General features: G+C 39.3%; 1 protein-coding gene across 2 annotated transcripts in view; it reads left to right on the forward strand.

The window, feature by feature from the left end:
* RABGAP1L (RAB GTPase activating protein 1 like) overlaps window positions 1-22,346 on the forward strand; it is a 603,348-nt gene that overhangs the window by 65,904 nt on the left and 515,098 nt on the right. For both annotated transcript variants that reach the window (XM_066261195.1, XM_066261196.1), the window contains exons 5-7: window positions 1,003-1,177; window positions 8,630-8,787; window positions 9,952-10,062. In XM_066261195.1, coding sequence (XP_066117292.1) covers window positions 1,003-1,177; window positions 8,630-8,787; window positions 9,952-10,062 — 444 coding nt within the window. The remainder of the gene's footprint in view (window positions 1-1,002; window positions 1,178-8,629; window positions 8,788-9,951; window positions 10,063-22,346) is intronic.

Consider the following 22,346-nt stretch of genomic DNA (forward strand, 5'->3'; position numbering starts at 1 on the left):
CCGACCGGGATCCACCCGGCACACCCACCAGGGGCAACGCTCTGCCCACCAGGGGGCGATACTCTGCCCCTCCGGGGCGTCGCTCTGCCGCGACCAGAGCCACTCTAGCGCCTGGGGCAGAGGCCAAGGAGCCATCCCCAGCGCCCGGGCCATCTTTGCTCCAATGGAGCCTTGGCTGCGGGAGGGGAAGAGAGAGACAGAGAGGAAGGAGGGGTGGGGGGGTAGAGAAGCAAATGGGCGCTTCTCCTGTGTGCTCTGGCCGGGAATCGAACCCGGGTCCCCCACACGCCAGGCTGACGCTCTACCACTGAGCCACCAGGCCAGGGCCTGCCTCTTTGTTTTTAGTGGGTACCCCTCAGTTTCATAGTTTGAGATCTTGTAGTGGTCTTGAGTTTTTAAATCAATCTAGGTCTTAGGATTTGTATAGGGAAAGTCAGAATTACTTGTTTTAAATCCCACAGACTCCTTTTTCCTCTTAAATTCTGTTGTTAATTGATCTTTGTAACCACTCTGACCTTTTTGGGGGATGAAAAAGGTCTAGTTTGAACAGTGACCTGAGGGTTAGGTGAACTTACAAGAGTTGCTTTCAATAGAGATGAATTGTGCTCAGATGGTCTGTGCTGTTCTGTACTGGCATCCTTTTGCTATAACAGAACAAGATCAGCGTTTAGGGCTCAGGGACATAGATTTTTACCAGGCAATGTATGCTTGGTTATGGGAATAAGTCAGTTCAATTATTGGAAGCATAAAAATGAAGTAATTGTTAAAAGAAGGGGAAGAATGTGTGTGTGTGTGTGTGTGTGTGTGTGTGTGTGTGTGTGTGTACTGGTACATTATATACTTATAGCAAGAATATGAAGGTGATTTATTTTCGAGCATTATTAGTACTGTTTCTTTTGTGATTTTTAAGATGATTATGTTTATATGTTATTGGTATAACACTCTTTGCCTTTGTTCTGTGATAGTTAATGTTCTATTTTATTTTCTATCACTGTTCTGCAGAATCATAGACCAGTCCAGCAATGTGGAGATAGCATCTTTTCCAATCTATAAGGTGCTATTCTGTGCACGTGGACACGATGGCACAACAGAGAGCAATTGCTTTGCATTTACGGAGAGTTCCCATGGTTCAGAAGAATTTCAGATACACGTTTTCACCTGTGAAATTAAAGAGGCAGTAAGTATAATATACTGTAGCAATTTGCTTTAGAGATGAATTAGGGTGATATTTTTGAGCCCTAACCTCACTGTCATTGAATTTGTATATATGACTATACATCATATTATATAATCTTGGCGTATGTTTCTAAAGAGAAAAGTTCATATTTGTAATGGCATAGAAGTGAATATGGAAAGCCAAATGAGCTGTGCATGAAAGTGGTATTGTAACTGGGCACTCCCAGCCTGACGGATGCACCAGGAAAGGCCGCTTGCCAAGCTGTCCGCCCAGCCCACAGTGGCAGTCATGGTAGTCATTGCTCAGGGTTTGAAATGGGGAATAATTTTGTGCCTCTTTTGTTATTTTGCCCAAGTCAGTTGGTCCATTTTATTTTAAAAAGTGCCTTTAACTGTACCTTTTCCTCTTCTGGGCATGATGGTAGCATATAGCTCACACTCAGGTATTGTACTAAGGTGGTTCTGTAGAGCTCTGTGGTTTTACTGGTGATTTACTACATGCATTCACTTAGAGGCTGGCTTTTGCTCTGGAGAACTGGCTTGATTAAACATACACATACAAATGCTCATAGACAGCAGGGGTGTCAGCTTTAAGGCCTTTGAAGGGGAAGTTGCTTGTAGCCATTCCTTTTTTTTTTTTAAGATTTTATTTATTCATTTTAGAGAGGAGAGAGAGAGAGAGAAGGGAGGAGGAGCAGAAAGCATTTACTCCCATATGTGCCTTGACCAGGGAAGCCCAGGTTTTGAACCACCATTCTTAAGTGGTGCTTTCTTTTAAGACTGGAGAAATAATAGTTCAGAATCAAATGGCTGTTAAAGATGTGGGGAAATGTCCTTCTTTTCTGTGTCTGTTGGATTTGCCCTAAATAAAAAAGAAAGTGCTCTTTTAGAACTTTAGCATTTAGGCTTTATTATTATTATTATTATTATTATTATTGTTTTGTTTTGTTTTTACAGAGACAGAGAGTCAGAGAGAGGGATAGATAGGGACAGACAGGAACAGAGAGAGATGAGAAGCATCAATCATTAGTTTTTCGTTGCAACACCTTAGTTGTTCATTGATTGCTTTCTCATCTGTACCTTGACTGTGGGGCTACAGCAGACTGAGTAACCCCTTGCTCAAGCCAGTGACCTTGGGTCCAAGCTGGTGAGCTTTGCTCAAACCAGATGAGCTTGTGCTCAAGCTGGCAACCTCCGGGTCTCGAACCTGGGTCCTCCGCATCCCTGTTCGATACCGTATTCACTGCACCACCGCCTGGTCAGGTTAGCGTTTAGGCTTTAATCAGTGGGTTTGGATGAGCAAGGTCTCCAGGGTGGTGCTTTGGGGAATATAAATTGTTAGCAGAAAATACTGAAAGCTACAGTTACTCTCTTTGTTCTTTGCCTTGAAACAAGTAACCAGGCCCTGGCCGGTTGGCTCAGCGGTAGAGCGTCAGCCTAGTGTGCGGAGGACCCGGGTTCGATTCCCGGCCAGGGCACATGGGAGAAGCGCCCATTTGCTTCTCCACCCCTCCGCCGCACTTTCCTCTCTGTCTCTCTCTTCCCCTCCCGCAGCCAAGGCTCCATTGGAGCAAAGATGGCCCGGGCGCTGGGGATGGCTCTGTGGCCTCTGCCTCAGGCGCTAAGTGGCTCTGGTCGCAACATGGCGACGCCCAGGATGGGCAGAGCATCGCCCCCTGGTGGGCAGAGCGTAGCCCCTGGTGGGCGTGCTGGGTGGATCCTGGTCGGGCGCATGCGGGAGTCTGTCTGACTGTCTCTCCCTGTTTCCAGCTTCAGAAAAATGAAAAAAAAAAAAAAAAAAAAAAAAAAAGAAGAAACAAGTAACCACTGTATTAACAGGAGTTCTGAGAGCTAATTTTTGGCTACAACATGCAAACTCATAGAGATGTAGGTTTCTATGTGTTTGATACTAAGCAGGAGAGGTATGTTCGTCTTTATCCTCTGAACACCCAGATGAACGTGCACAGACACACATAGCTTAGATTGTAGCACAGTTCTCTGCCAGAACCCATGCTTAAGAAGTAGTTCTGAGTCTCTTTCATCCCAATGTTTATGTACACTCTGTCTTCCTCTCTCTTTCTCTTACTGCTTGGCCAACTAATGTAATAGGAGAGTGAATGAGTACAAGTATGTCTGTCAACATTGGAGGCAGTGACTATAAATATTTTGAAAGAATCCGTGTGTGTTTGTGATTGAGGGGTCTGTCTCTGATCCTCACAACTCCACTACAGAGGTGGGAAGCAGAAGGCAGAGTGCCGGCATTTCATGTAGCAGCCACCATTTAAAGTGTCTGTGTGGTTTCTGGAACACTGGCACTCAGCAGCATGGAAGTGACCCTTGGAGAGTTGGAGATCCTTCTGCTTGGAGAGGCAGAAACACTGCGGCAGAAAGAAGTTGAGAGGGACCTGGCTGCAGGCATGCATCTGAACTGTGATGGTATGAAACTCTCTTTGGATTACGGCATCCATTTGTTACGGGTGGGGAAATCTTTGTCATTAGTGAGAGCTGTAACAGTGGGGAAACAGGACCAAACTGGGGAATTCTCGACTTTACCATTTTGGAGATGGTATTAAATAGTGTTAATCACATTTCTAGAGGGGATATACGATACCTTGCAGGTTGTGAGAAAGTGATGTCCACATATATATTTTTTGATGTCCATGTATTTATTTGTTTACAGTGCATTTTCCAAAGTGTTACATTATGGGATATTGGTGGTAAAATTCATTGTTTGAAGGAGAAATACGTGATAATTGTCATTAATTTTATTACAAAAAAATCATTACTAAATTAAAATAACCTAGTATGAATATAGAGCTTATGCCAGGCATTATGCTAAACATTGACTGGATATCCATCACATCTCTAGGACATAGATGGCATTTATTTAACACCAGAGGTCCTGTGCTCCTCTTTGCCCCGAGCAGCCCTAATTTATGCCTGTTGTCCAGATGTGCTGTTCATGGCATGCCATTTTTATTCTCAGACGTGTTCTAGTTTGGTTGATAAATTGTGTGGTTGCCCCTTGTTTATGTTAAGCCTGAGAGAACAGACAGTGGGGTTGGGTTTCCAGTGGAAGTCTCTGACTCGGAAGCCCCATGGAATTCTTAGTAACAGTTCTGCTGCTGCTTAAATATTGTAGCAAGCAAATGTGGATTTCTGTTATTCAGTTATGCTTTATAAAGGGATTGATTGGTCACAGAACATGCATCCCACCTGCCTTTGGATTTTACCCATGCCTTTTACAGAGGATGTTCAACAACCTTCCCCTCCCCTCAAAAAATACCCATTAATTAACGTGAAGTTAATTTCCTTAAATTTTTTTCTTTATTAATTTTTTCTTCAAGGGAGAGAAAGGATGAAGGAGAGAGAGACATCAATTTGTTACTCTACTTGTTATGCATTCATTGGTTGATTCTTGTTGTGCCCTGATGGGGGATTGAACCCACAACCTTGGTGTATTGGGACAGTGCTTCAACCAACTGAGCTACTTGGCCAGGGCTGAAGTCTCTCTTGCATTTACCAGTTCTCTGGTTATTTGGTTCTCAGATGTTTCTTGTTCTGTGGTGAAGGGACAACTTTTGTCTTTAATATTTGGGTCTCTTGGTGGGCACAAACAGTTGGCAAAGAGAGCTCAGGAATAGGTGACAGACACTCTTATTGCTTAAAAATGTATTGCATAGAAATTTTGCTCATTAGTTTGTTTCCTGTTGGTTTCAGAGTCCATGGATGAGACATGAAGAAGTTTATTAAAGGCAAGAAGATGTCTTCTCAAGTAGGATAAGCCCCTGACTACCACTACCATCTGTCACTGTCATGCTCTTATTTCAGCACAGAGTCCCATAAGCAGCAGGCACCAGCGGCAGCAGAGGGAGAGCTGGGGAGGGGATGGCTTCGTTGGACATGTGCACGAAGATGAAGGGTTCTCACCCATTCTAGGGTTAGGACACATTTGGCTTGCACCCTGGCTGCTCTTCTGCAGGACTGTGCTGGACTGAATCTCAGTTCTCTATGGTGAGATAGTTGGGAGTCCAGCCAGAAGAATCCTGGTGCCGTTGAGCTCTGTACGAGAGAGGTGGGCGAGGCTTCTGCTTAAAAAGCAAAGTATCAAAAAGCACAGAGAAAAAAGCCAAGGAGGCGCCTATTCTTGTTGCATTTTTATGGACATATTATACAAAACTGTTTTTATAGATTCTTTAAGAGGCTTAGTTGACTCTTTGAGAATTTATTTGTACTAGTCAATGTGATCATTTTCTTCAAAACAAATTTTTATGTTTGTGTTGTTTGTATGTTTTGACATCCTTCTCATTCATTACTAGTGATTTTCAGTATTACAGTTTAGAAGCACAGTTGTTATCCTCTGGTATTCGGCATTCAGAGATATTTCATGATATCATTGGGACGATGATTCTTAATGCACTGGTTTTTCTTAAAGAGTTGCTGATATGCCACTGTATAGAAAGAACCTTTTTCCTTGCATGGGAAAGTATCATTTGAAAACATATTTAATGAGATGTTATTTTAGCAAAATACTTTACTTTGGAAATTAATTCAGAAGTTATTCTGTTAGTGTTTTCCTTAAATAGATTTTTTAATAAGTTTTTTTTGGTATGCTATGCCTCTTATTTTAGCCCCTTTCAGGCAAGATGTTTTTAAAATTTTAACTCATATCTCTCTGGGTGTCTTTTATAGAATGATTTTCCTACATTTATTTCTTAGCTGAATATTTTCTTGGCATATGGTGTTCTTGTTTTCACCAATATTAGTGAAAAAGGTTTATTTTGGAAAAGTGGGCTATGTTATTTATTTTAAGTAAATGCCTTTTTGTTTAATAACACTGTTTTTGATGTTAACATGTAATGCATATTTAAGAATTTGAAAAATACTGAAATAAAAAAATATAGTGACTAAAAGTCCCACCAGAGTTAAGATTGTGGTTTCTCCTTTCCACCTACCTACATGTGCCTTCCTCTCCACCTCTTCAGAAACAACACTCTCAGCATAGTTTTGTGTTTAATTACTGCTTTCTCTTAGGTGTACTGCCTTCTGGGGGAAAACTGTACTATATTATTGGTCAATAAATCTTTTCCTTCTGCAAAGGAAAGGGCTATTCTAGTATGTTATTTGTGTGTGCGTGTGTATGTGTGTGTAATCATGTGGCACATATAGAAATGTTTGCCATGGTATGTGTTTTTAACTTTCTTTTCATTATATTGGTTACCCAGTTTGTTCTAATAACTATGGATACTGGTCATTGTTGTTTCTGAAGCTACTTTGCCATACCAATCTGTGGGTGCCATTTAGCTTACTCACCCAATCTGGAATTCATAAATGATTAGAACCTTTTGTTGGAAATAGCAACTTGTAAGGCATGATCAGGACTCAGGGCAGTTTGATTGTTGTTAATGATGTTAATGTACTGTTGTGTCCTTCCTTCAAAAAGAGAGAAAGGTGAAGTCTGATTCCTTCCCGTCCCCCCTCATTCTCACTGTTCCTGAGCCTTGCCATGTACCTTAGAATTTGTCAAGTTCTTTGACTTTTTTTGGTGTGGTATAATGAGGTAGGCTTGCTGATAGCTTTGACACAAAGAAAGTGAAATGGAAGATGTGGGAGAGGAGAAAAAAGAAATTTGGATGGGGTTCAACTTCACAAATGTATCAAAAATTATGTACAGGCATTCCCCTGTTTTCACATCTAATGCTTGCTTAAAATTATGCTGAAGTTGAATGTGTCAAAAGAAACCAATAGACCTCACATTTTATTTGGAGTTAGGAGGTGGGGAGTACTCAAAGAACTAAAAATAGTTTAACATCCCGATTTTCACTCTACTTGGTAGGCATAATCTTCAATGACTTATTCCTACCATGTTTTTTGGTTCTGTTTTTCTCTATAACACTTAAATTATCGGGCTAAGTCAAATAAGTATCCAGTTAAGACTCAACATTCCTGCTTTTGACTTAACCTAATGAGTCCTCACCTACCTCAAGCACACTCTGCCTACATGTGCTGGAATGTAAGCTTCACACTCCCAGCTCTCATGTTCAAAATATATATGTTGCATGAATGAGTAAATTATCATTATTTTAATTGTATATGATTTGAGGCCTACAGTTTTTATTAATGTCAATCCTTTGCTGTTTTTATTGTTTTTACTCATTAATATAAAATTAAAATTGGATAACAGTAAAATATTTTAAAAACTTAATGTACAATGTGATACAAATATGGTATTGCTGAAGTTGAACTTCAGACTGGCAGGCAACTTTCTTACAGTTAAAAGTGTATAAGGCAGTTAAGAAGCTATTAATTTGGCACTGGCAAGGCAACTTAGGATAATCATTGATTAATGTGTAAGTATGGCTATTGGAGGTTTGAGAATCACTTATTTTGAATGTGATAGACTGAATGTATGAAACAAGGTAGACTATATGACTATAACAAAAATAGAAAAATGAGCTAAGACTCCATACGTTAAGAAATTCTACTGTTGATGAAAGTGCTCCTGTTTCAAGCAAATTACAAAATATTACACTCCTGGACTAATACTAATTCAGTGAATAATTTGAATCCACTCTATCTGTAAGTGAAGGATTTCTTACCATTCAGAGAAGGTTCTTTACTTGTTCCTCCCATTGTGTGGTTTTAGAAATATGGACTTTGTTAAATCCTTCTTATTTCATCTTGTTCTCTTTGTTCAACCCATGAGTGGCCTAAAGGATTGGAAGGTCTTTTGTGCTTCAGACTTACCCAAGGGTGAGATCGTATGATGCTGCTTTTGGAACTGAGGGAAAGATAACTTCTGAAAGAGTATGGGTTTAGAGTACTTCACTTAGGAGGAAGAGAATAAGATTTGCATATCCTATAAAGTAGTCACCAGGGTGACTGATCATTTCAGTATTCATTCTGAGAATCTGGCAGTGCATTTATATCACAGCAGCTTTGCTTAACAACACAGGAAGCTCTGTTTGCTTATTGCTAAAACCAGTATTTGCTTCATTCTGTGCCTCAAGGGTTTAGTCCTCTGAGGCTGAAGGAAGTGAAAAGAGAAATTGAGGACTGGGGCTAAACCTGTTTATGTGTGTTGATTGTGAAGGTTTAGATACCAGCAGCATTCTAGTAATTATCTTTGAATTTATTCATTGCAATATAGTATATTCTGAGGTCTAGAAACATCTATAAATTAATAAAGCTCTTTTGTGAACTTAAACATCTTTACGACTGTGTTTAAATGCCAGATTGAAAGAAGTAACTATATACATGTTTGGACTATATATTGTAAACTGTATAACATATATCATAAATAACATATTGTAAACTATATATATGCTTAGACTATATCTGCTAAAGAGAAGTGTGATCATGGAAAGTTAACAGATTCAAGGATTAGGAGAGAAGGGTATCAAAATTCAGTTAAAACCTTTGTCTAATGGTACTCTCATTTTTATTCTTCTAGGTAAGCAGAATTTTGTATAGTTTCTGTACAGCATTCAAACGTTCTTCCAGACAAGTGTCTGATGTTAAAGACTCAATTGTTCCTACCCCCGACAGTGATGTGTTTACCTTCAGTGTCTCCTTGGAAGTAAAAGAAGATGATGGAAAGGGAAACTTTAGGTGAGGTTATTTGGAAAGAATAAAAATTGGTATTGTGCCTGAAATATGATATTGGCTAAGATAAAGATGCCAGAAACTATACAATGTTCATGGAAAGTTTTAAAATGCTAAAGAAATATTTGTGAATGAAAGTGTTTCATTTTTCTCATGCTTTTCAGATATTTTATGGAAATAATTTTCTTAATATTTAAAAATACTGTTATTTATTATAGAACGCTTAATAGAATAAAAAAATAGCTATAGCCTTATTTGTTAAGACAATCACTTTTAATATTTTATTTATTCCCTTTATTTTAGGGGATATTTTTATACAATCATATATCTACAGATTTTTCCTTTAACTTTTTGATATAAATTTTTTCATTAAAATGTTCTTAATCAAAATTATTTTTAATGGCTACCAATAGTGTATTGTGTGGTTTTAGCATCATTTACTTAACCCATTCATTTTGTTGTATATTTAGAATGTTTTCTCCAGTTCAAAAATTGGCAGCTAATAAGACACAGTTATATTCTAATGATCACCTATGTGCCATAACTATGCTTTTAATTCAATTCTAACAGTAATTGTTAGGTAGGTATTTTACTCATTTTTGCAGATACAGAAATTGGGTTATTTTTTTTTTCAGATAAAACAAACTGTATTTTACACATTTATTGTTTTAATGATAATTCTTAAGAATAGTCAGTCTGGCCTAGGCTAGACTTTTTAAATCTAAATGATTTGTTTATTTCTTATTTATACTTTCCTGGATATGTCACAGACATTAGTCATCTTAAGTACTAGATGTTTTAAAAATAAGTTCTTCTTTTCATTTTTTATTGTCTTGGGTTTTACTATGTTAAAAGAACTCATGTCCACATTACCATCTAAACCAGAAATGTGACTGTCTTTAACAATAACTAATTAAACCCTATTCCTAAGTTTAAGTTTAAAATCTAAAATTTGAAATGATGTCATTTAAAATCTCTTGTTTTTTAACCTTGGTTAGGTTTTGTTGACTATAAAATTTGTAGTTTGTTACTGTGTGGCAGGATAAGAGTTTAGTACATTTTAATAGTAAGGGTGTTGTTACTTAAATACTTTGATGTCTCATTCTAACCTTGGAGTAGATTATTTTATTTTGTTGTATTGATAATTAATGTTCTGTTTGCATATTTCAGCCCTGTGCCAAAGGACAGAGATAAATTTTATTTCAAATTTAAACAAGGAATAGAGAAGAAGGTTGTGATTACAGTACAGCAACTTTCTAACAAAGAATTAGCTATTGAAAGGTAAGCAGCTTACTCCTCAATGCTACCAAAAATGTATACTAACGTTATTGTTTCAAGAAACCCACTATCGGCTTACTCACTGTGGCTTTTCACCATACTTAAGTTTCTTCATTTATAAATGAAAATGAGGATGGGAATCATAATGTTTTCCATGCTCAAATAACTTGGATGTAACTGGCGCATTGAAAGTTTCATTTGTGGGGGCAATAAATGTGAAATGGCATTATTTTTTCAATAATAACTTCTTCAGCCCTGTTTGGTCAAATCCCTTTTTTCTGCTGTTTCTTATTTGCGTATAAGACAGATACCTCAACTTCCCAATCATTTTTAGTTATTAAATAGTCCATATAGTTACTGGGATTTCAAAAACTTTAAAAGATGGATATGTATTTATAAAATATATACATGTAATACACACATATATACTTAACATACTCATATACATGCATGTGTAGGTACATTTATAGATTTATATATATACCGTATTTTTCACTCCATAAGACCTGACCATAAGACACACCTAAGGTTTAAGGAGGAAAATAAGAAAAACAATATTCTAAACCAAATTCTGTGTTAAAATATTTAATAAGATACCGTATTTTTCACTCCATAAGATGCACGGGCATTTTCCCCAAGTACGTCTTACGGAGTGAAAAATACAGTATACTGCTCACAAAAATTAGGGGATATTTCAAAATGAATATGAAGCAATAAAAAAAAGAAGCATTTGATTTTTTTTATTAAATAAGAACATCAGAAAAGCAAACAAGTCAATAATAGTTGTTTGATTATGCAAATGAGATGCAAAACCAACTTTTATTTCATTGGTGAAAATGCACCATACAAAAGGCTGAAAGTACTGGAGTATCTGCACATTCCCTGATCCCCTAATTTTTGTGAGCATGTATTTGGCCATATAAAACAATGAAAAAACTCTTGTAGGAAAATAGATACTATAAACAAAGTCAATAACAAATGATAGTTCTGGAAAAAATATCTATGGTCTATATATGTTTCATAACAATTGGCAGGAAAAAAAGGAAAAAACAAGCAACAGTACGAATAGGAAAGCTCTTCACATGGCCAATAAATATATACGTAAGGATGTCCCAGTTCATGAATAGACAGGGAAATGTAATTAAAGTAACAATAAAGTATCCAATTGGCAAAAATAACATGTGGAGCTGATGGGGATATAGAGAAAAAGGGTCAAACGTGTGTACAGCCTTTTTGAAAAACAGTCTGGCACCATCTGTGGAGATTAAAAAGTACCTATAATGTGACACATTGGTCCCATTCTAGGGAATATATCCCATTGGAGATGAAAGTATACCATTCAAGGACATTTTAAAGGATATTTATTATAGCATTGTTTATAGTGGCAAAATATTGGAAATAAAAACAAATATCTATTCACTAGACTTAGGAGTGAGAGAAATTGATGCTGATCACTGAGGAAGAAAAGCCTCTTTATTAAGGCTGTTGTATACCATGATCACTCTGTCTTCCCCATAGCCCCATTTTCTAGACTGGGATGAAGGTCATGGCCAGTTGAGGTTCTGGCTGATGGCATCATGGCAACCTTTTTCACATATCTGTTGGATGACTTTTGTAAACATCTGCTCTAAGATTGACTGAGATTGCTTCAGGCTAATGGTCTTCCTTAAAGCAATATTTTGTTCGGCCTAACAGTCAGAATTTCCTGGGATGAGGGATATTTTGTGAGTACTTGGATTTTTAAATTTTTTTTGGCAAAAGAAACCCTTGCCTTTTATTGGGTTATATGTAGTACTTAATATATTTAAATCACAAAACACTAACTGGTGGAATTTACGGTACTCCAGTAGGTGGCACTCTTGTCAAGAGAATTCTTAACTGAATTGTAAACACTGCTGTTGCCAGTTAATTTGTAGCATAAAGACATGGTTGTGAAAGGAAAAATTTCAAATTACATAATTTTTGTCTTGTCCTTTAAAAGAAAATGATTTATCATTTTTTAAAACAACTTTTTTTGCCTGACCAGGCAGTGGTGCAGTAGATAGAGCGCTGGACTGGGATGCTGAGAACCCAGGTTTAAGACCCCGAGGTCGCCAGCTTGGGCGCGGGCTCATCTGGTTTGAGCAAAAACTCACCAGCTTGGACCCAAGGTCGCTGGCTCGAGCAAGGTGTTACTTGGTCTGCTGAAGGCCCGCAGTCAAGGCACATATGAGAAAGCAATCAATGAACAACTAAGGCAGGGGTCTCAAACTCAACTCAGCATGTGGGCCGCAGAGCAAGATCACAGCCGTTCGGCGGGCCGTACTAGGTCTACAAAAGGCAACTGTTACGCAACACTTTTCTCACTGCAGTTGAAAACAAACAGGGGCCCTGGCCGGTTGGCTCAGCGGTAGAGCGTCGGCCTAGCGTGCGGAGGACCCGGGTTCGATTCCCGGCCAGGGCACACAGGAGAAGCGCCCATTTGCTTCTCCACCCCTCCGCCGCGCTTTCCTCTCTGTCTCTCTCTTCCCCTCCCGCAGCCAAGGCTCCATTGGAGCAAAGATGGCCCGGGCGCTGGGGATGGCTCTGTGGCCTCTGCCTCAGGCGCTAGAGTGGCTCTGGTCGCAACATGGCGACGCCCAGGATGGGCAGAGCATCGCCCCCTGGTGGGCAGAGCTTGGCCCCTGGTGGGCGTGCCGGGTGGATCCCGGTCGGGCGCATGCGGGAGTCTGTCTGACTGTATCTCCCTGTTTCCAGCTTCAGAAAGAAAAAAAAAAAAAAAAAAAAAAAAAAAAGAAAACAAACAAAAAAATCAGTACAACAAGCACAATCTACATGCAGTTTACTCAGTGTCACAAAATGACCAGAAACTGTAGTTCGCATCACAACTGCTGTTAACTAAGCTAATATCTAGCTAGGATGCTAGAGAAATGAAAAATACAAGTAGGCCCCTAGACTTACTTAATTTTATCCAAAATATTTTGAACTTTGTGGATTAGTCTGCGGGCCACACAAAATTGTTCGGCGGGCTGCATGCGGTCCGCGGGCTGCGAGTTTGAGACCCCTGAACTAAGGTGTCGTAATGCGCAACGAAAAACTAATGATTGATGCTTCTCATCTCTCCTTTCCTGTCTGTCTGTCCCTGTCTATCCCTCTCTCTGACTCTCTGTCCCTGTATAAAAAAACAATTTTTTATTGCATAGTTTCTAACACACAAAGGTAAGAATAATATATTGAACCCCAGTGCAGCCATCACCCCCTACAAATGCAAATTTTCAGTATTTTGGAGTTTTTTTAAACATTAAATTTTGCTGTTAAGCCGTTTGTGCATTCAAGGGTTCACGCGTTCCTCATCTGTAGATATTTGACAAGTTATACTGCGATGATCTGCCTTGACCACTTGGAAGGCAAATGCTGTGTCATGTATCCCACAATTTTTAACATCCAGTATAGGGCTTGGAACAGAGCTTTGTAGTTAGCTATTTAATCCTTACTTAACCCTTTTCCATGCTGAGTACTGTTGTAGGTGCTACCTGGGAGGTATAGGTACTATTTTCTTTATTGTACAGGTGAGGAAACTGAGGCACAGAGAGGTTAAAGAACTTGCCCACGATCATGCAATTAAATACTGAGTACATCTGATACCAGAATATAGATTCTTATTCTCTACTGTTTCTTTTAAAGTATTTGTTGAATAAATGAATAAAAAGTTTATAAAATTTTATTGTTAGAACATTGACTAAATGCAATAACATGCAGTAATAGAACATTGCACCTGATAGAATTCTACCTTGTTTAGAGGATACGCAAAAATTGCTTTCGTATATTGAAAGTTTCTGATGCTCTGTACTAAATCACTGTGTTAGATTTTGCATATTAAACTTTGTTTAGGAATTGGGCAGAAGAGAGAAAATGTTAATAATCATCATTAATTTAGTGCTCACTGTGTGATGGCTGTTGTACAATTTAATTGTCATAACAACATGGGAGGAAGTTATTATAATCATTACCCTATTTTTGTAAAGGATGAAACAGATGCTTAATAAGGTTAAGTAACTTTGGTCACTGGGCCAGCAACTGGTAGAGTCAGGGTTTAAACCAATGCCATCTGATTCTTGAGTGTATACTCTTAAAGACTATATCCAATTAAATCTTGATTTTATACTAAGTTTAAAATTAATGAAACCCATTAGAAAATAAATGAATTGGTGATCTTTGGTTGATTTCCAGCAGAATTATCTTTGATTGCTGGCTTCTGCTGGTTCCCAGTAGAGGGAGGAGGCACTATATGTATGTAGTACTACTAACTTTTCAGCATCTTATGCTAAGACATACTACGTTTTTACAAGTTGATCTATTCTAGATGTCTTGGAGCTCATATTTAAATGAGCTTTTAAATTTGAAATAATTATGAACTCGCAGGAAGTTACAAAATAGTATAGAGGTCCCATGTACACTTCCCCGACTTCCTTCAATTGTAACATCTTACATAACTCTAGTATAGTATAAAAATTAGGAAATTGACATTGATACAATCTATATATTTCTATTGGAGCTTTAAAAAATTCTTGTGTAAATCATAGTATACTTCTATAATAATACTTTCTTAATTGTTTTTCTGGCGGCATGAGATCTTTACTTAGCTTTATTTAACTTAAGAGAACTAATCAAGATAGTTATGGACATAAAACATTGACCTGGAACACTGAGGTCACTGGTTTGAAACCCTGGGCTAGCCTGCTTGAGGCACATGTGGGATTTGATGCTTCCTGCTCCTCCCCCACCTTCTCTCTCTCCTCTCTTTCTCTCTCTCACCCCCCCTCAAATGAATAAAGTCTTGAAAAAAGAAATATATATATATATATATATATATATATATATATATATATCAAGATAGTTAATAAGGGGGCTGCGTGGTTCTAGCTGAAGAGAGTTTCCAGTTGTTCGAATGTAGAAGTAACTTTTTCATTGATTGACATATAACACTGTAAATTTAGGGTATACAACATACTTTGATATATTTATGTTTTGTGATTTGATAGCTATTGTAATGGTAGCTAACATCTCTATCATGTCACATAATTATAATTTCTTTTTTGTGGTTGGAAAATTTAAAATCTAGTCTTTTAGCAAATTGGATTATTATAGTACTATTGTCTACATTCACTGTACTGTGCTTTATACCTCTAGTACTTATTTACTACTAGTTACAAGTTTGTGCCGTTAAACAACTTCTATTCTCCCACTGTCACTTGGAATAGTATCTTCAAGGTCCATTATGTTGTTGCAAATGGCAGGATTTCCGTCTTTATCATGGCTGAATAATATTCTTGGTGTGTGTGTGTGTGTGTCACATTTCCTCTATTTATTCATGGATGGGTGCTTTGGTTGTTTTTATATCTTGGCTATGTGAATAATGCTGCAATAAACATGGGGGGGGGGTGCATATATCTCTTGTCTCTTTGATGTTCTGTTTTCATTTTCTTTGAGTACATACCCGGAAGTGGAATTGCCGGATCATGTGATAGATCTTTTTTTTTTTTTTTTTTGTATTTTTCTGAAGCTGGAAACGGGGAGAGACAGTCAGACAGACTTCCACATGTGCCCGACCGGGATCCACCCGGCATGCCCACCAGGGGCGATGCTCTGCCCACCAGGGGGCAATGCTCTGCCCCTCCGGGGCGTCGCTCTGCCGCGACCAGAGCCACTCTAGCGCCTGGGGCAGAGGCCAAGGAGCCATCCCCAGCGCCCGGGCCATCTTTGCTCCAATGGAGCCTTGGCTGCGGGAGGGGAAGAGAGAGACAGAGAGGAAGGAGGGGGAGAGGGGTGGAGAAGCAAATGGGCGCTTCTCCTATGTGCCCTGGCTGGGAATTGAACCCGGGTCCCCCGCACGCCAGGCTGATGCTCTACTGCTGAGCCAACCGGCCAGGGCGATAGATCTATTTTTTATTTTTTGAGGAATCTCTGTATTTTTTCTTAATGGTGAACCAATTTACATTCTTAATTTACATTAAGAAAATAAATTCTTATTTATTGATTTAGGAAATGGTAATCTGTAGCCTGGCTGTGATGGATTTAGAAAAAATGGGGTACCTGACCTGTGGTGGTGCAGTCAACATAGACTACTGAGGTTGCTGGTTCAAAACCCTTGGCTTGTCTGGTCAAGGCACATATGGGAAGCATTGCTATGAGTTGATGCTTCCCACTCCTTTCCTACTTCTCTTTCTCCTCTCTGTAAAAATCAATAAATAAAGTCTTCAGAAAAGATGGGGTATTTTATCCTATGTTAGTTGTTAGTTTACTGGCTCTTGATTCCAAATCTACCCTCTTACTCAGGGGTAGTCAACCTTTTTATACCTACCACCCACTTTTGTATCTCTGTTAGTAATAAAATTTTCTAACCACCCACCAGTTCCATAGTCATAGTGATTTATAAAGTAGGGAAGTTACTTTATAAGATTTATAAAGCAGAGTTACAGCAAGTTAAAGCATATAATAATAATTACTTACCAAGTACTTTATGTGGGATTTTTGCTAAGTTTGGCAGAATAAATCTTTATAAAACAACTTACTGTAGTTAAATCTACCTTTTTATTTATACTTTGGTTGCTCCGCTACCCACCACGAAAGCTGGAACACCCACTAGTGGGCGGTAGGGACCAGGTTGACTACCACTGCTCTTACTCTATTAGTGAAGCTTTATCCATTTCTTCTCTGCAAGCAAGCGCAGTATTAAATTCTGCCAGCAGAGGTTGCTGGAGAAACACCGCAGGAGGGCTGTCTGGTTCTGGTGCAACTGTCTCTTGCTGCAGGGCTCAGGGACTTCCACTGGTGCTGCGCTCCAGCTGGGCACCCAGTGCACCTGCTCCCTGTTTGAGCTCACAGTCCTGGTCCTGCCTCAGCGAGACCTTCTTGTGGCCCTCCAACACAGACACTGGGGGCTCTGGGCTCACACCACTTTGCCCAGGAGCTAGCTGTAGAATTCCTGACTTCCATTGTTGGCCTGCCTGCCCACTCTGGCTGTCTGCACCCGGAGGGCTGTTTCCTGCTTGCTTGTGGCCCAGCTTAGCCTGGCTAGTACAGTAACCTTTCTCTCCCTCCGGGTTCCATCTATACCCTTTCCAGTGCAATCTGCATACCAGCTTTAAGGAGAGGACCCTCCCTTCGAGTTTGCTGTTTCTTGGGGCTCTCCCTTACTTAGCCTTAGAGGGTAGTTTTAGAATTGTCTTTCTAGTTACTCTCCTATTACATTTAATAATACTGCTTTTTAAATGTCAACTCTTAAATTTATTTTTTTATTTATTGATTGTAGGAAGAGAGGAAGGGAGTGAGATAGACAAATAGAAACATTAATCATTTCTTGTATGTGCCCTGACTGGGTATCAAACTGGCAACCTTTACATATTGGGGAAAATACTCTCATCTCTAGATTACTTGTAACACCTAACATAATGTAAATGATATGTAAATAGTTGTTATTCTGTGTTGTTTATGGGATAATGGCAAGAAAAAATGTCTACATGTTTAATACAGATGCAGCCATCGTAAGCCAAACTACATAATACATATGAGAAACATTTTTTTTCTTGAATACTTTTGATCCATAGTGGGTTGAAATTGCAAATGAGGAGCTCATAGTTATGGAGGGCCAAGTGTAATTTTTTTCATATCACTAGTAAACATTGCTTGTTATTAATATTTTGTTCTTAAGTATAATGGCAGCATAGTTTTTTAATAAATTTTTATTTTAATGGGGTGACATCAATAAATCAAGGTACATATATTCAAAGAAAACATGTCCAGGTTATCTTGTCATTCACTTCTGTTGCATACCCATCACCCAAAGAGAGATCGTCCTCCATCACCCTCTATCCAGTTTTCTTTGTACCCCTTCCCCTCCCCCTCTCCCTCCTTCCCTCCCCCCACCCCCCATAACCACCACACTCCTGTCCATGTCTTTTAGTCTGGCTTTTATGTCCCACCAATGTATGGAATCCTGCAGTTCTTGTTTTTTTCTGATTCACTTATTTCACTCCGCATAATGTTATCAAGATTCCACCATTCTGCTGTAAGTGATCCGATGTTATCATTTCTTCTAGCTGAATAGTATACCATGGTGTATATGTGCCCCATCTTCTTTATCCAGTCTTCTACTTTTTTTACAGTGATTAAAAGCCTTTAAGCAAACTCTTGGCCAATACAGCAAGAATCCATAAAAGAGTAGTGTCCTTAACATGTTCACCAAGTCCAGGTTGGCTCCATTATCCCTGAAAAATGCAACCCAACCACAGTTCAGTCTGTTAGGAGCTGTCACAGGGAGCAGGAGTCCAGGAAAAGTCCACATCCAGGAAAAGTCCGCATGGCACTGGAGTTGTCACCATTCTATACTTTGCAGCTCATGTCCAAGTTCCAATGACCGCTGCTTCTAGCTGGTAATGATTCAGGTAGACTGGAAAAGCCATTTGCAGCATGTGTGGAGATGGAGCTTCTGTTCTTCTCTGCCTGGAGAGATGAGACCAGGTTGCTTTTCCCTGGAGCTCTGTGACTGTGGCATGGTAAAGAGAACCTTGGGATACACTAAGCTGGGTGGCAAAGGTAGATTCATAATAGAAGTTAGCAAAAGGGGGAAAGAGAGCTCTAAATTAGGAGTAGGTCCCAGCCTGAAATATGAGTGGGCCATTGAGGTAGGAGGGATAAAGGAAACACTATATATTAAGCAAAGCAGCAGAAAATAGGACTATCAACACCTACAACAGAGATCTTTGAGGGAATAATAAAAAAACCTGACTATTCAGGCAAAACATAGTTAAGTGGCCCTTGTGCAAATGAGATCAGTTTACCTGCTTCTTGGAAGAAATACCCTAGGCTCGTCCACAGTGTTGTAGATGGGGCCGACGGCCCTGGGCACCTTCAGCCTTCAGTGGCAAACCCCAGCTTTCTGGGCAAGGTTAGGTCATAGGTGGCTGGAGCAGGGCTGGAAGAGACTGAACTCTCCCTCCCTTAGAGGAGCGAGGGGGAAGCCTACCTTCCAGTGTCCCTTTTTCCTCACAGCAAAGGCATGTAAGCCTGGCAGGCTTTAGCTCAATGACCTTCCTTTCCACTATTGAAGCAGGACCCAGATGGCATCCTATGAGACCCCTTTGGGGCGTTGGAGCCTTTAAGGGTGTATCCTAAAAGCTGGTAGTTCCCCTGATCTCTATTGGGCTTTTTCTGCCTCTAGGTATCTTAAAAGCCAGGCAGCATAGTTTTTTAATTGTTATTTTTAAATATCTTTGCCTCATTTGAAGAAAAGAGGGAGAAAGAACTATAGGAAATGTATTTTTATTTGGTAGGACTTTAGGTGATTACCTATTAAAAGTTAAGTCTGTTTTTATTATGTGAAATTTTTTATTTGTGTTTTAAATATTAATTTTATTTTTTGTACTTTCATTGTGGCTTAATAAGTTTACTTATCCTTTTTATTTTCATGTTATTTTTCTAATTGTTATTCTCCTGTTTTTTTAAGGATTATATATTAAGATAAATTGTTTCTATATTCCTCTATAGAAAATTGTTATTTTGATAACTGATCAAAGTTTTATATAGCTTGATTCAACTCTTCTAAATGAATTTGAGCTTTATTTTATACACTGATGATATTTTATGTTAAATTTTCTTTATTGGAAATTTAAATAGCAAAATAGGGTTGTGCAGAAAAATTGGCATAGCAGGCCGAAAATTGCCTTTCCTAAAGGTTTGCTCATAAGGTTGCTTCTTGACTGGCATCTGAAAGCCTGGATTTGTGGAGGGTTCCCACCATTCCCAGAACTGAGAAGAGTGGCTCCCTGTGCCTGGATGGTTGGTGTAAACTGTGTGGTTTTTGCTGAACTACTGCTCTGCCCCTGGGAGCCTGGGATTTTGGTACATGGTAGACAGAGGGTACTTATGTGATCAGCCCCCAAGAAAAATCTTAGACACTGAATCTCTGTGAACTTTATGGTAAACATGTCACCTATGTCACAGCTTGGTGCTGGAGAAATTAATGTGTCCTCTCTTGACTCCAGAGGAAGAGTACTCTTGGAGTTCATACCTGCCTTCCTCTGAACTTTACTGTGTTTCTTTTTTCCCTTTGCTGACTTTGCTTTCTATTGTTCACTCTAATAAATCATGAGCATAGACACAACTAGATGCTGAGTCCTCATAGCAGATCATTGATTGGAGTGGCCCTGGGGGCTCCAACACAAGGGCATTTTGTTTTGAGTAGTTTTTCATGCAGGAATTACATTTAAAATATCTATTTTTGTCTGTGTGTGTGTGTGTGTGTGTGTGTGTGTGTGTGTGTGTAGAGCTTTTTTGGTTACAGAAAGTCTGTATTTACCTATGAAGGTCTTTATGAAGACTTAGGGCAGCTTTTTTGGACCTTGCTTTCAGGGGAGCAGTAGCATTTAGAAGATGAGTTTATGAGCCAATGTAAAATAAATAATATTGGGGTTTATAGCTTTGTGAACTCATCAACTGAGTGTGTTTGGATATCTAGAAGGAATCTTTTCTTGATGCAATTTATGTAAAGCCTCCCCCACACTCACGTATTCTGTTCCCTTTTCTACCTCCCATCAGTAACAGTGAAAGGCTGTCCAGAGCCCCACATTGCTCATGTACTATACTGCCCCTCCTGTGGCTTGTGCTCCATAGCTGTCCAAAACTGGAGCAGAGCAGTGTCCTTCACAGCTCTGCATGCCCTTGCCAAGGGCCTTCTTCTTACCCTCAACCTTCAGCCTTACTGAAGTCATCTAGTTCTACTTTGCCGGTTTCTTCCAGGCCTTATCAGAAGTCTGGGATTCCTGGATTTTCCATCAATACTCAAATTCTGATTCTTGCTTGTCTCTGGAGTCCCCCGTCTGACACCCATCTTCCAGCTTGGCCCTACTTTCTAAACCATTCCATTCTACACTGCAGAGCTCACGGTGCGTCAGCAAACAATTTCTTTTCTCCTCTGCCTTGTTTCTGAGTATCATCTTCACTCTATAGGGCGTGGCTTTCGCCTGAGTCCATGTTTCCTTACAGCCTTTTCAAATGATGCTACTTCCCACTGCTTGGAGAATGCAGCATCGTTCCTGCGTGCCTTTGTGTTCTCCCGACTGCAGTTCCTCCTTCCTGCTTGAGAACGCCAGGCTTCAGCCCATGCTCTTGGGCTTCACCATTGGCTCACCCCCCTCATTGCAGTTATCGGGCAGTCCTCGGGGTGTCCATCATTCTGGCTCACTGTCGCTGTCTTACTGTTAGGCTTTATCTCAGTTTGTGGCAGGCTTAGTATCTATGTAGGTAATTTTTCCAGTAATCTAGCTTCTTACTTTCTTGACCTTTGTTTGTCCAAAGATCTCATCCTCTTTTCCTACCTCAACCCCCTACTTCTGTGGTCAGACTCTAGAATTTGTCATTACCAATATTTAAGGTCACAAAACAATCATTTTTGTTTACAAGGTCCCTTTTGCAGAGTTCCAGGTTGTGTGTGACTGTGGTTCCTGCCACTGTTCCTGTGAGGAGGGCCTGTCTGTCCTTTCCTTGATCCCTTCAGTGAGGCAGACGGTCCCAGCAATTCCTGCAGGAGACTTTCCAACTACATTCTGTTTGAACTTACTTAGGTTGAGACTAACTTGGATTACAACTTTTACAAAATTATTTAGAGTTTTTTTATATATATTGCTCTGAAAAACTATGATTAAGTTAGTTTTTCTTGTTTGTAGTTCTGTTTGTCCCTCTGTCATACTGTCGTTTTTCTCCTTTTTAATAACAAATGTCTTGTGACGATGGTCTCTAACATACTGGTCAGATGTCTGCCTCCTTTTCTCTTCCTTTCCTCCCTTCTTATTTCCTATCCATAGTGTTCATGGAGGTATATAGAGTCTTAATGATTGAGGGACAAGCCATAAAAGTAAAGAAAAAGTTTCCTGTTGCAGTATATTAACCAACCATCTTTATTTTCCTCACTTATTTTTCCATCGTTAAGTCTAGAGCAGTGCTAGAGTTTTTGGGGTTGGGATCGGTGCTAACTTGGTGTTAAAAGCTGTTTAAAACTTTATTCTTTGTTTTGAGTGAAAACTTAGGTGTTACGGAAGGCTGAACTTTCTGTTCATATTAACAGTGGTGATTGTAATAATTGCTGATTATTGGCACTGCTCTATAGTTTGCAGGCTACCTCCATCATGAGTTGTTTTCATTTCAACTTTACATTAATACAGTGAACATATAAACAGGTAGAATTTGTATTTCAGAAAGTGGTGAGACAATGAAGTGTGTGACTTGCCCAGGATCACACAGGGGATATATAT

This window comes from Saccopteryx bilineata, chromosome 2 (assembly GCF_036850765.1).
Source record: "Saccopteryx bilineata isolate mSacBil1 chromosome 2, mSacBil1_pri_phased_curated, whole genome shotgun sequence".
Taxonomy (NCBI): Eukaryota; Metazoa; Chordata; class Mammalia; order Chiroptera; family Emballonuridae; genus Saccopteryx; species Saccopteryx bilineata.